The 14430-nt window shown below is 43.0% G+C and overlaps 1 protein-coding gene across 7 annotated transcripts in view; it reads right to left on the bottom strand.

Moving 5' to 3' along the window:
* The window catches only part of slc26a5 (solute carrier family 26 member 5), a 117920-nt gene that overhangs the window by 32988 nt on the left and 70502 nt on the right, over positions 1 to 14430 (bottom strand). For all 7 annotated transcript variants that reach the window (XM_070897319.1, XM_070897323.1, XM_070897322.1 and 4 more), the window contains 4 exons: positions 13806 to 13953; positions 12658 to 12771; positions 3186 to 3263; positions 723 to 818 (listed from right to left, as the gene is read on the bottom strand). In XM_070897319.1, coding sequence (XP_070753420.1) covers positions 723 to 818; positions 3186 to 3263; positions 12658 to 12771; positions 13806 to 13953 — 436 coding nt within the window. The remainder of the gene's footprint in view (positions 1 to 722; positions 819 to 3185; positions 3264 to 12657; positions 12772 to 13805; positions 13954 to 14430) is intronic.

Here is a 14430-nt window from a genome sequence, read left to right as displayed (position 1 = left end):
GCCAGCCCACATTGCGATGTGTGCACGCACTAGGTCTGTGCAGCAGAGCAGGTCTCCAATTGTCTTGGGTAACCCTTGCCACTGGACCAAGACCCAGCTCTGTCAAGCCTGTGTGGTGGCTGGTGTGCAACAGCCACCACACGTTAAAAAAATCCACACACAGGCATCTTCCACACTTGAGGATGTAGTTGGGGTTCTTCATTCGAAACACCTGTGAACTCATCCTTTTTTTTGGCGTGTAAGCAAGTTATCCTCGTTTCGAGGGACTGCCTATGATGATGACCGAGTATTAAATTAAACTTGTTAGGACAAAACACTAAACTGCCGATAATGCTGTACAAATTGGCAAAGCTGCTATAAGGTGCTGTAGAATTTCTGCTGTTGGAGCACCGCCTCTACATCATTTCTGTTTCTGGGCATTTATTTTGTATCTATCCCTGGGCTAACTACACCCGAGAAAGACCAGTTGCAAAAGATGCAATAAAATCTCACTGCAACCCATTCATTCAGATCACCTTTAAACCATGCAATTTAATCATTGCTTCTTGATTTACTAGATTGTCTTTACTCTGTTCAATCTTGATGGTATCCTGCAGTATAGGTCTTTGCCATTCACTAGTTTTTCAGCATCTTAAAACAAAATTCCCCAATATGGCTATCCCTCACTTTGAAGAGCACAAACATAGCACACATTTTCTACAAACCTTATTTGAAGTACTTACGAATTCATGTTTGCTGGTTCGCCAGAGAATAGGTATATCCATGAACTGTTTAAGTATTCCTTTCACGTTCACCATCACAATTGCAGCTAGCACAGCCTACAAGAAATTATTTTGAGTTCTAAAACAGGAAGTTTGAGAATGTTGCAAGTTGGTTTTACATTAAGAAACCACCACCTGCAATATCAAAGCCCTCAAAATAACTTTTCATACAATGATAAAACTTAGATTATATAAAGCAATCATAAAATACTACAGTTTAATAACAAGTTTAGTCAAGATTCAACACAAATCACGATGTAAAGTAATACTTTAAATTCAGAAAATTTCACTATAATATCCAAAACTCTGCTGCCTGTGTCCTAACTCACACCAAATCCCATTCACCCATCACCCTGATTCTTGCTGACCAACATTGGCTCCCGGTCCAGCAATGTCTCGATTTTAAAATTTTCACCCTCATTTTAAAATCCTTCCATAGCCTCGCCCCTCCCTATCTCTAACCTCCAGCCTTACAAGCTTCCAAGATCTCTGCGCTCTTCCAATTCTCGCATCTTCTGCATCCCCAATTTTAAGATCGCTCCACAATTGGCAGCTGTGCCTTCAGCTGCCTCGGCACCAAGGTCTGGAATTCCCTCCCAAAACCTCCACATTTCTGCCTCCCTCTCCTCTAAGGCGCTGCTTAAAACCTACCTTTCACCTGTCCTAATATCTCCTTTTGTGGCTCGCTGTCAAATTTTGTTTGATAATGCTCCTGTGAAGCACTTTTGGAGATTTTAATTACGTTAACGGCACTACAGTATGTAAATGCAAGTTGTTGTTGCTGACATTTATTCTGCTTCTCTCCCTCTCTTTACCACACTTCACACTAAAACATCTAGTGGCTATGCACGCTTCTAGTACGGTTACCTCCACAAGCAGTTTACTTTGTGTTCAAGCTTTTATTAACCAACATGCGTGTGTAATGACAAGTTTTTTTTTTAAATGACGATGGATTATCATTGAACTTTGCTAGCTGTGGGTCTTGTTACAAAATTACTAATTTGTTTTGCCGAGGTTCATGATTTGCATTCCAAAACACAATAGAGTCTGTGATTTTAAACAGGTGAGATTGGTGAACAGGAGACCTGAAGCGGGCAATGCATCCTGAAGTCGAGAATGAAAAGAAGCGCAGCGTTAAAATCTGAGCTGGTCAGTGAGAACAGAACAGTCCCCGTCACAAAGCAGGGGGTGGAAGTCGGGGCAGTGTAGGCCAAGGTTTCCTTGTGGGGGATGGTGGAACATTCTTGCTCCCTCTGGCCAACAAAAGGAAACTTTTTTTTTAAAAAAGAAACTTAACCTTGCTAGCCTGGTATGGCCCTCGATCAAGCTCCTGCAGAGAAGCTACCACTGCCGCATCACTCAGGCCTTAGGTTAATATGGCAGTCGGGTCCGAATGACACCATCAAAGCCAGGTTTGCATATTTAAAGAAGAACTCCGCCAGCATTGCACAGATGTTCTTGCTGCCTGCAATTTAAAACTGCAGTCGGACAGAAATCAGTGGATAAGTTTCCCCACTCCAATTTAACTGCCTTTTCTCCTGGATCCAGGAGACAAGTGTAAAGACACTTACCTCCTGGATGCAGCAGTCCTTGCCTTGCTGTACCTGCCGGGCTTTACGAAGTGTGCATAGCCCGCCCAGATGCAGTTTAAAAATAAAATGGAGGTTAAAGAAGAAGCTTCCAGCCTCATTATAATATTGAAATCGCCATCCCGCCTCCTGAGAGCGGGTTGGCTGCCGTGCCCACCCCCATCCCGCCTCTGTTAAAACCGGAAATGGGTAGGTTGAAGGTGGGTTCAGGTCAGGAATCCATTTTTAAAAAAAAAACAATTTAACTAACCCCACACTCCAAACCCACCCGTTTTTTTCCAATAAAACTCCCTCCCATAGGTTCTGCAAAACTAGATGTGTGGATCCTGGTACTACAGGACCGAATCATCCCTCAGTATGTTCAACATGATTACAGTTAATTTAACCTGCAAAATATTGGTTAGCACAAAAAAAATCTGGTAATGCTGCAAGTTGTTTTTACCTAAAGGGAAAGAAACTGCAATCTACAACATGGAAGCCCTTCTGAATGACTCAAATCAGCACCATAGGGTTAAGGAGGAAAAAAAATTAAGCAAAGTTCCTGCTCTAGATCATTAACCATTGCCAAAGGTGCCTGTGCAAACATTGGGGAAGGACAGGATCAGACTCAGCAGTGATGCAGTCAAACAGCCTGCCAACATTCAATGCTAAGGCTTACACAAGTGTGACTAGTAAGTAAGCAATTGGAGCCACACTGTACAGTCAAGGCATTCAGGAGAGGGAAGGAAAATTTGCAGGTGGGGAGAGGAAAAAGGGATTTATTTTAATACAAAATGGATATTTAGGAAAGCTACAAATATAACAAAGATAAAGAACACTCTAATCTTAGACGTACCTGAGGTAAAGGTTCAAAGAGATAACCAAGTGCAACAATGACCAACAACACAACAATGGCAGATAATCCTCCAGCAATCTAAAAAAACAAAATAAAGTAAATTTATCAAACAGCACAGCTTAAAGGTTTTTTCTCTTCTTCCTTCACTTTCTCCCCTCCCATCACTAATCAAGGTTCACAGTGTAATTGGGCGATTCGCTTCTAAGGCAACTCCAATTGCCCCTCTGTAATGGCTGCTAGAAATAGTTTTGAGTAGCTCTGTTTCACAAGGATAATGAAGAAATCAGAAAAAGAGAAAAGGTTATTGAGAAGTACAAACAGGTCAGTGTTTGTGTGTGAATTTACAAAGCAGTAGAGGCACTGATTAGAATAAAGGGCTATAATGTTATAGTCTAAATGAAAACTTGGCTTCAGCTGGTGTATGACTGAAAACTAAATATTTTTGACCATAAAAGTTTCAAGAGATGGAAGGATAAAGAGGAGGGGTAGCCTTGCTATTTGACAGTGATGCTCAGTCTATCAAAGTTAAGAAAAGGCACATGTTACCATATTGGAAATACTGAATCTTGGGAAAGAATAGAGGATGAGATTTGTAACTGGTTTAGAGGTTTGTAGTTGTGATAGGCGTTTAACTATCTTAACTGTAGACTAGGATAAAACAGATCTAGTTAATATGAAGACCGATTGTTAGAATGCATAAGGGACACTTTTCTAAAGAGTATGTTGCATGTCCAATAAGGAAGGCTATCGTGCCAGATTTGTTTCTGGGTAACAAAGCAGGATAAGTAAAGAATCTGAAGGTAGGAGAACATTTGGAAAATAATGAGCATAGATTAGGTTCAGATTGAAAATAAAGAAAAATGGAATTTGAAGTTTCCAGTCCAGTCTTGGACTGGAAATAGTCTATTTTCCGTGGAATGAAAGGGGACCCAGTTCAGATTAAATGGTTGGAAAAAAAATGTATGATCAAACAGTAGGACATATTTAAATGTGAGGTGGAAGAGGTACAGACTAAATACATCAGGAATAAAGATGGTGGCCTAGAAATTAGTCTCGGGCAATGGCGCAAAACAAGCGGTATCGGATTGGCTGCCCGTTCTACGCAATGGAGCTGAGCATCAGGCGCTGTGTATAATGGGCGGCCGATTCGATAAGGCCCATTTTACGCCATCGCCCAAGATGGATTTCTACCCCTGTAGTTCTAGAGAAATGAGAGTGAAAATGAGGATTAAAGAGGCATAATATAGAAGTATAAAAAGTAAAGGAAGAAAACAAAGATTAGGAATGCCAATAAGCAGTTTGAAGGTGGCTTGACAGAGAAATGGCTAGGGCACATGAAAGAATATTCAAAGAAGGGATGGATCACTTAGAAATGAAGGAGGCCATCTTGTAATTGTTCTCAGTTTTTAAAGAGGATGAAAATGGGACTGAAGAGTACCCGAGGGAGATATGGATGAGCCACTATTAGTAATATCCAAATAGGAACTATTAAATATTCAAAAAAGAAACTATTAAAGTTAATGGGACTAAAAGTTGAAAAGTCACCAGTCCCACATCAAATGCATCCCAGAATATAGAAGTTGGGGAGCAGAGGCACTAACCATATTTTTGAAAACAGCATGGAAGTGGGAATTGTAGCAAAGCACATTACACCCCTATCTAAGAAATGGGAAAGGGGATAAGCCAGAAAATATTGACCAGTTAGTCTTACCTCATTTGTGAGTAATGTTTTAGAGTATAAAATAAACAGGAAGAAAAGTGAACACTTGAATAGCATGGGCTCATCTGAGACAATCAGCATGGATTTGTCAAGTGCAGGTAATGCTTAACTATTGAATTTACAGAGGATACTGTGCATATGGATTTTCAGAAGATGCTTGATAAGATACATGAAAAACTCATTACAAAAACTAAGACAATAACATTAATGGGAACACAGCCACATGGACAGTGAGATGGCCAGGGGACTGAAAACAAAGTAGGGTTAAGATGTTTTTGGGATTGGCATTATATGGGTAGTACCATGCCACGGACTCTTGTTTCCCATTTATATAAATGATGTAGGACATAGGCACAAGGAGTATTCCCAAAATTTGTTGATAAATTGAAGGCATGGCAAACTGAGGAACTGTGCAAAAGATTGCAAGAGGCTAGTAGAGTGGGCAGTTAGGTGGCAGATGCAGTTCAACACACAGAAAGGTGAAGTAGTTTATCCTAAATTGTAACATTCTTTGAGTGGAAGAAAAGAGATATGGGGTGCAGTTACATAGATCTTTAAAACTGGGAGTTCAGGCAAAAAAAAGGCCAATGGGATATTGAAGATAAAAACAAATGCTGAATTTCTGCATGACATAAATTAGCCATAGTGGAGTATTGTATCAAGGCAAATCTGTGGCCACACGACTGCACTCTGGTACAGCATCACCATTTCAACCTGGAGAGCACCTTTGGCTTAGTGGTAGCAATCCCAACTCCAAGTCAGAAGGCACAGGGTACAAGCCCCGTTCCAGGCAGTCCTGTCGAGCTCAGACTGTGAATTCTGAGTTGACGTCCAGCGGGATTTTCGCATCTGGTGGGCGTTTGTGGCCACCCGTTACTGCAATAGATGGTTACAGCCATAGAAGGAGCGCTCACATCATGGCCTGTCAGACTGTGAAACAGCCTGTGAATCCTTCTACTACATAGGATTATATAGGATATACAGCAGACAGGCCATTCGGCCCAACCAGTCCATGCCACCGTTTATGCTCCACTCGCGCCACATCCCGTCTTTCTTCATCTAACTATCAGTTTAACCTTTTATTTCCTTCTCCCTCATATGCTTATCTAGCCTCCCTTTAAATGCATCTATACCATTCGCTTCAACCAATCCCCCCTGTGGTAGTGAGTTCTCACCACTCTGGGTAAAGAAGTTTCTTCTAAATTCCCTATTTGATTTCTTGGTGACTATCTTATATTGATGGCCTAGTTTTGCTCTTCCCCACAAGTGGAAACACACTCTCTATATCCACTCTATTAAACCTTTCACAATTTTAAAGAGCTCTAGTAGGTCACCTCTCAGCCTTCTCTTTTCAAGAGGAAAGAGAGCCAGCCTGTTCATCCTTTCCTGATCATTATACCCTCACATTTCTGGTATCATCCTTGTAAATCTTTTTTGCACCCTCTCTAGTGCCTCTATATCCTTTTTATAATATGGCGACCAGGATTGTATGTAGTACTCCAAGTGTGGTCTAACCAAGGGTCGATACAAGTTTAGCATAACTTCCCTACTTTTCAATTCAATCCCTGTAGAAATAAACCCTAGTGCTTAGTTTGCTTTTTTTTTTTAAATGGCCTTGTTAACCTATGTCGCTCCTTTCGGTGATTAATATTTGTACTCAGATCACTTTGCTCTTCTACCCCACAGTCAGATCATGACAATTAACACGTGGTTAAAGGGCTGGTGTGGGAAAGGGGGTTCCTTTTCATGGGACACTGGCACTAGTACTGGGACATTGAATATAAAAACAAATGACATACAGAATGGATTCCTTATAGAGGATTCCATAGTACAACCTGAAGGATCAAACCTTCCTCGCAAACAGTGGACAACTATCAACAGCCTCAGAACAGGGGCAGAGTGGAGGCGGCGGCCATAAGGAGGAGCAAGCGCCCGAGACCAGCAGCGGGAGCAGAGAGGAGGCGGCAATAAATAGAGCGAGCTGGGAGCAGAGCAAACGGGCCAGTGAGGGGGAAAAAAATCAAAGTGAGACGTCAGAGAAAAGCAGGTAAGTGATTGGTTGGTGAGTATTTCTCTTTTTCTCTAAAACTAGGGCATTGGTGTAAATTAAGAGCTGCAATTATAGATTAGAAACTGCAAATAGATAATTTAGTGATATTTCAAAAAAAATAATAATACAAGGCGGCAGAACAGAGGCGGCAGAGCAGGGCAGCAGGATAAAAGTGCGGGGAGAGCGGGAGTAACTCAGAGGCAAAAATCGAAAGTGTGATGTCAGAGTGACATCGGCTCAAGGGAAACAGCTGAGTGTTGAATAGTCGGTGAGTGCTTTTGTCTTCCAGTTTTAAGTTTATTTCATAGTTCAGTCATAGTCAAATAACTAGAGGCACGGCAGGGCAGCTCAGTCCTGTGGAGTGCACATCTGTGCCATGTGGGAAGTCCTGGACGCTTCACGTAGCCTGGATGAACACATGCAGGAAGTGTCACCAGCTACATTCAGCAACTCGAGCTCCGGGTTTTGGAGCTTGAGCAGCAGCTGGAGTCACTGCGGTGCATCTGCAAGGCTGAGAACTTCACGGATAGCACGTTTCTAGAGGTGGCCACCTTGCAGTTTAAACGTGTGCAGGCAGAGAGGAAGTGGATGACCGCCAGACAGAGGAGGAGGACTAGGCAGATCGTGCAGGAGCCCTGAGTGCATCTCGCTCTCCAACCAGTATTCTGTTCTGAGTACTGGTGGGGATGATGGTTCCACAGGGGAGTGCAGCTAGAGCCAAGTCCACAGCACCACAGGTAGCTCAGCTGCAGAGGGGGAGGAAGAAGAGCAATTGTGGTAGGGGATTCGATAGTTAAGGGAGCAGACAGGCATTTCTGCAGTCGCAGATGTGACTCCAGGATGGTATGTTGCCTCCCTGGTGCCAGGGTTAAGGATGTCAGAGCAGCTGCAGGACATTCTGAAGGGGGGGGGGGGAAAGAGGATGAACAGCCAGAGGTCGTGGTCCACATCGGTACCAATGACATAGGTAGAAAGAGGAAGGAGATCCTGCAGGCAGATTTTAGGGAGGTAAGAGATTAAAAAGCAGGACCTCAAAGGTAGTTATCTCTGGATTACTCCTGGTGGCACGTGTTAGAGAGTACAGAAATAGGAGGATAGGACAGAAGAAGAATGCGTGGCTGGAAGAAGGGCTTTGAATTCCTGAGGCATCAGGACCGTTTCTGGGGCAGGTAGGACCTCTACAAGCCAGACGGATTGCACCTCAACAGAGCTGGGATCAATATCCTCACAGTGGGGGGAGGGGGGTGGGGGGGTTGCTAGTGCTGTTGGGGAGGGTTTAAACTAGCTTGGCAGGAGGGTGGGAACCTGAGAATAGATTCAGTAAGGAGAGAAGCAAAGCTGGAATTGGAAAGTTAGAAAGTGAATTTGGAAGACAGAGGAAACAATGGCTAGAAAAAAAACAAGAAGGAAGTTTGGCCGTGCTAGATGGTATATACTTCATTGCAAGGAGTATAGAGAATGAGGCAGATGAGTTGAAAGCACAGATAAACATTTAGGAGTATTTTTTTAAACCTATTACTGAGACATGGCTGAAAGAAGGGCAGGTATGACAGCTCAACATTCCTGGTTACAGGATAGAGAGGGGTGTAAAAATGTGGGCGGGGGGGGTCGCAGTTTTGATTAAAGAAACAATTACAACTATGAGGAGGGATGATATGTTGGAAGGATCAAATGAAGTCATATGGGTCGAAATGAAGAACAAAAAAAGGGGCGCACACTGCAGGAATGTACTATAAACCCCCAAACGGTCAGAGGGAGATAGAAGAGCAAACATGTAGGCCAATTTCTGAGAAGTGCAAAAGCTATAGGGCTGTAATAGTAGGGAATTTCAACTACCCGGATATTAACTGGGGTAAAATTAGTAAGAAAGGCATAGAAGGGGCAGAATTCCTAAAATGCATTCAGGAGAACTTTTTAGGCAGTATGTAGCAAGCCCAACAAGGGAGGGGGCAGTTCTGGACTTGGTTTTAGGGAATGAAGCTAGACAAGTGGAAGGGGCATCAGTGGGAGGAGAGGATTTTGGTGCTAGTGACCATAATTCAACTAGATTTAGGGTAGTTATGGAAAAGGATATAGATAGACCAGGAATAAAAGTTCTCAATTGAGGAAGCGCCAAGTTTGTTAAGCTGAGAGGTGATTTAGCCATAGTGGCCTGGAAACAGCTACTTGAAGGTAAATCAGTGTCAGAGCGGCGGGAGGTATTCAAGGAGGAGAGTTGAAGGGTTCAAAGTAAGTATGTTCCCTTAAAGAAAAAGGGTGGGACTAACAAATCTAGAGCATCCTGGATGTCAAGGGACATACAGGGTAGGATAAAGAAAAAAGGGAGGCTTATGACAAATACCGAGGGCTCAATACTGCTGAAACTCTATAGTATGGAAAATGCAGGGGTGCAATCAGAAAGGAAGTTAGGAAAGCAAAGAGAGCATGAAAAAAATGTTGGCAAGTAAAATCAAGGGAAACCCAAAGATGTTTTATAAATAAATTGGGCTCAATTTTCCTCAAAGCTTTTTTTTGGCGTACTTGAAGAGTTACGCCCTTTTTTTGGTCCAAATACGCCAAAAAAAAAATGTTCCAAGTTTCCCCATTTGATTTCTTAATTTTTGGCACTGCCTAGCCTGTCCTTTAGTTTTGAGGGTGGAGCCTTGATCTGCACCAAAAAGATCAGGTTGCCACGGAAACCAAGGACACAATGCAGGCCGAGGCTGGAAAGTGAAACATACAGCTAAGCTCGCAGCCTGCACAAGCACATTAAAATACATTGCAGCAACTTCACAAGCACAAATACATTGCAGCAACTTACCTCCATTAAATTATTAAAGTTGCCCTCCCGATGCCGATCTCCGGTCCTATCTCAGGTCGAAGGGCCTCCTGGTCCGCTCCCCCGCACCTAGCCCTGGCCGAGTGTCCGCCTCCCTTCCGGTACCGCACCTAGCCCTGGCCGAGTGGCCTCCCGGTCTGCTCCCCCGCACCTAGCCCTGGCCGAGTGCCCGCCTCCCTTCCGGTACCGCACCTAGCCCAGGCCTAATGGCCTCCCAGTCCGCTTCCCCGCACCTGTACCAGGCTGAATGGCTTCCTGGTCCGTCTGCTCCCCCGCACCCATCCCAGGCTAAATGGCCTCCTCCCTCCCGGTCCCTGCACCTAACTGTACCCGAAAGACTTCACCCTCCCTCCCCACCTCTCTCTTACCTCTCCTGCTGATGCTGACCAGGAATCTGCTGCACTTACCTGCGCTGATTTCCTTACCTGTGCCGATTTCCTTAATTCACCAGAAGGTTTTTCTACAGAGGCCATATACGCTGGCCTAAGAAGAACTGGAGTAACTCTCAGCTGGCCAAACTTGCCTAACTGGCCAGAATTGGTGTGGGTGGCAGGTTACGCCCCCTTTACTGAAACAAAAGTACCTAAAGAAATCGTAACTAACTGTGCTTTGCTGGTGCAAATTGATCAGGGAAACTTGTTTTTATTTTAAACTTAGGCCAAAAAAAGTGGCCTGCGCCAAAGAAACGGTGCAAATCTCTGGGGAAAATCGAGCCCATTAAGAGCCAGTGGATAACGAAAGAAAGGATTGGGCCAATTGAAGACCATAAAGGTAATCTGTGGGTGTGGAGGCGGAAGACATGGATATGGTTCTTCATGAATACTTTGTGGCTGTTTTCACAAGAGGGGTGATGCAGACATTGCAATCAGGCAGGAGAGTGAAATATTAGATAAAATAAACAGTGAGAGAGGAAGTATTAAGGGGTTTAGCAGCTTTGAAAGTGGATAAATCCCCAGGCCCAGATGAAATGTATCCCAGGCTGTTAAGCGAAGCAAAAGAGGAGATAGCAGAAGTTCTGACCATCATTTTCCAATCCTCTCTGGCTACAGGTGTGGTGCTGGAGGACTACTAACGTGTTACCTTTGTTTAATAAGGGAGAAAGGGATAAGCAGAGTAATTACAGATCAGTCAGCCTAACCTCAGTGGTGGGAAAATGATCTGAAAAAATTCTGAGGACAGGATAAATCTTCATTTAGAAAGACATGGATTAACAAGGACAGTCAGCAAGGATTTGTTAAGGGAAGGTTGTGTCTGACTAACTTGATTGAATATTGAGGCGGTAACAAGGTGGGTCGACGAGGGTGGTGAGTTTAATGTAGTGTAGATGGATTTTAGCAAGGCATTTGATAAGGTCCCACATGGCAGACTGGTCATGAAAGTAAAAGCCCAATGGGATCCAGGGCAAAGTGGCAAGTTGGATCCAAAATTGGTTCAGAGGCAGGAAGCAAAGTGTAATGGTTGATGGGTATTTGTGTGACTGGAAGGCTGTTTCCATTGGGATTCTGCAGGGCTCAGTTCTAGGTCCCTTACTTTTTGTGGTATATATGATTTAGATTTCAAAATAGGGGGTATGATTAAGAAGTTTGCAGATGATACTAAAATTGGCTAAGTAGTTGATAATGAATAAGAAAGCTGTAGGCTACAGGAAGATATCAACGAACTGGTCAGGTGGGCAGAACAGTGGCAAATGGAATTCAATCCGGAGAAGTGTGAGGTAATGCATTTGGGGAGGGCTAACAAGGCAAGGGAATACACATTAAATGGTAGGATACTGAAGTGTAGAGGAACACAGGGACCTTGGAGAGCATGTCCACAGATCCATGAAGATAGCAGGCCAGGTAGACAAGGTGGTTAAGGCGGCATACGGAATACTTGCTTTTATTAGCCGAGGCATAGCAGGGAGGTTATGCTTGAACTGTATAAAACACTAGTTAGGCCACAGCTAGAGAACCATGTCCAGTTCTGGTCACCACATTACAGGGACGATGTAATTACACTAGAGCGGGTAGAGAGGAGATTTATAAGGAGGTTGCCTGGACTGGAGAATTTTTAGCTATGAGGAAAGATTGGACAGGCTGAGTTTGATTTCTTTGGAACAGGCGGTTGAAGGGAGACCTTATTGAGGTGCGTAAAATTATGAAGGGCCTAGATAGAGTGGATAGGACGGACCTATTTCCCTTAGAGAGAGGTCAACAACCTAAAGTAATTAAAATAATTGGTAGGAGGTTTAGAGGGGATTTGAGAGGGGATTTGAGAGGAAATTTCTTCACCCAGAGGATGGTGGAGGTCTGGAACTCACTGCCTGAAAGGGTGATAGAGGCAGAAACCCTCACCACATTGAAAAATTACTTGGATGTGCACGAAGTGCCGTAACCTACAAGGCTACGGATCAAGAGCTAGAAAGTGGGATTAGGCTGAATAGCTCTTTGTTGGCCAGTGTGGACACAATGGGCCGAAATAGCCTCCTTCCGTGCTGTAAATGTCTTCGATTCTATAATTCTATGGTCATGGTAAATTCTGCCACCTTCTCCATAGATGGAAGATTAAAACAGTTCCATCATGTGACTGTGGAGTTCCTAATCTGACCCTGGAGAACATCATTAAGCACTGCTGTCAGATGAAATTTGCAGGCAGCCGACAAAATATCCACGCTGTTACACCGGAAGCTTTGGCCTGGATATCCAACTTAGATATTGACATTTGATTTGCTACTACCATATGAAAGACTGGGACAGGAAGGAGCTGTACAGATAGGACGGGCTCCACCCGAGGACCCATGTCCTTTATTCTGCAAGGGAGGAGTGTAAAGATATGCACAACAAACATGCCAGTCTAAAAATTACTTATTGTTTGCCATAAAATAGAAGAGCCAACACATTTATACCTGAGAACAGCCTCCTGAGCTCTCTTGCACAAGGCTTCGAGACATCGAGGTGGTGACAGGAAAGGTTTGGAAAAAGGATCCGACAGAATTGCAAAGACCTAATGCAATAAGTTCCTGGTGAGGGAAAAAAAAACAATTGGCAAATGGCAAGGAAAAAAAAGTTACATACGCTTACTGAAGTATAACGAACGAGACACACAAACACGTGATGGGAAAACAAACCAACACACAAACTTGCAATTTCACACAAAACTGAGTCCACACTTTAAGCAAAGTGAACAAAGTAAAGTACAAGAAAACACTTTAAAAGAAATTATGTTTTATGCATACTCATCAGGATGATGAATTGGAATATATCTGCTTCAATGCTAGGGTTAGAAAAAAGAAACACTTGCACTTGTATAGCTCCTTTCACGACCACTGGACGTCTCAAAGCACTTTACTGCCAATCAAGTACTTTTAGTGTGCAGCCAATTTGCGCACAAGCAAGCTCCCACAGACAGCAATGTGATAATGACCAGATGATCTGTTTTTGTTATACTTATTGAAGGATTAATATTGGCCAGGACACAGAGGATAACTCCCCTGCTCTTCAAAATAGTGTCATGGGATCGTTTACATCCACTTGAGTGCAGACGGGGCCTCGGTGTAACGTCTCATCCGAAAGATGGCACCTCCGAAAGTGCAGCACTCCCTCAGCACTGCAATAGAGTGTCAGCCTAGATTGATGTGCTCAAGTCCCTGGAGAGTACCGTAATTGTACTAGGACCAGTTCCTAGACCAGCGCTTCTTTATATATATATAAAAAAGTGGTATTTCATTTTTCCCCCCCCTTGTTTTTACGCCCTTCATCATTCAACTGGCTTAATGCCGACAAAAGGGTGCTTGCTCAACCATTAAACAAGTCTAGTCATTCAGAGTAGAATGGGTAAAACTTTAATCTGTATGGAAAATTTACATTCTGCCTATTCTGAAATTATGACTTTTTTCCTAAATAACATTTACAAACTTTTATAATGCATGAACAATTCCCCAGCAACAACTTTATAGAGAGGTCTTGGATGTCATTACTGGCAAATCCTTACAATTAGTCTTGGTTATAGAAATGGTGATATCTATAAAGTTAAACATAAAATTGCATTTATTACCTGATTAGCATTTACACTGTAATGATGTCTCGCAGCAAATATCTTCGCCATTGACACTGTCATTGAAAATCCAACTATTGCAATTGCAACACAATCAGCAAATACTTCAGGAAGTAGACTGAAGTCAGGTAGAACTGGAGCTCTCAATCTGAAAGTAACAAATATACTAAAATTAGCTGCTCAGCACTTAAATATCTCGAAAAGATGATGTTTTTGTAGTAACATCACACGGTAAAAACACACTAAAATTATGGCTGTGACCAAGATTGTTAATGGGCAGATACAGGCGGTAAATGTCATTCCAAAGCTCCCATGGAAATTTAAATACAAGTCACTGCAGGCCTCAGCTGGAGTATAGTGGACAGTGAAGGTTAAGGGTGACCTTGTAGAGGTTTTCAAAATGACGAGAGGTCTTGATAGAGTGATTACGGAAAAGGTATTCCTTTTGGTGAGTGGGTCAATAACGAGGGGTCATAGATTTAAAATCATTGAAAAAAGATCAAGAGGGGAGATGAGAATTTTTTTCCACACACAGTTGTCGTGATCTGGAACGCTCTACCAGAAAAGGCAGTGGAAACTGATCCTATAAATAATTTTAAACGCTAGTTGGACAGGTACTTGAGGA

Source organism: Pristiophorus japonicus, chromosome 13, assembly GCF_044704955.1.
Source record: "Pristiophorus japonicus isolate sPriJap1 chromosome 13, sPriJap1.hap1, whole genome shotgun sequence".
In the NCBI taxonomy this organism is placed as follows: Eukaryota; Metazoa; Chordata; class Chondrichthyes; family Pristiophoridae; genus Pristiophorus; species Pristiophorus japonicus.
The sequence above is the reverse complement of the archived record's forward strand: the minus strand, read 5'-3'. Positions and strand labels throughout refer to the sequence as shown.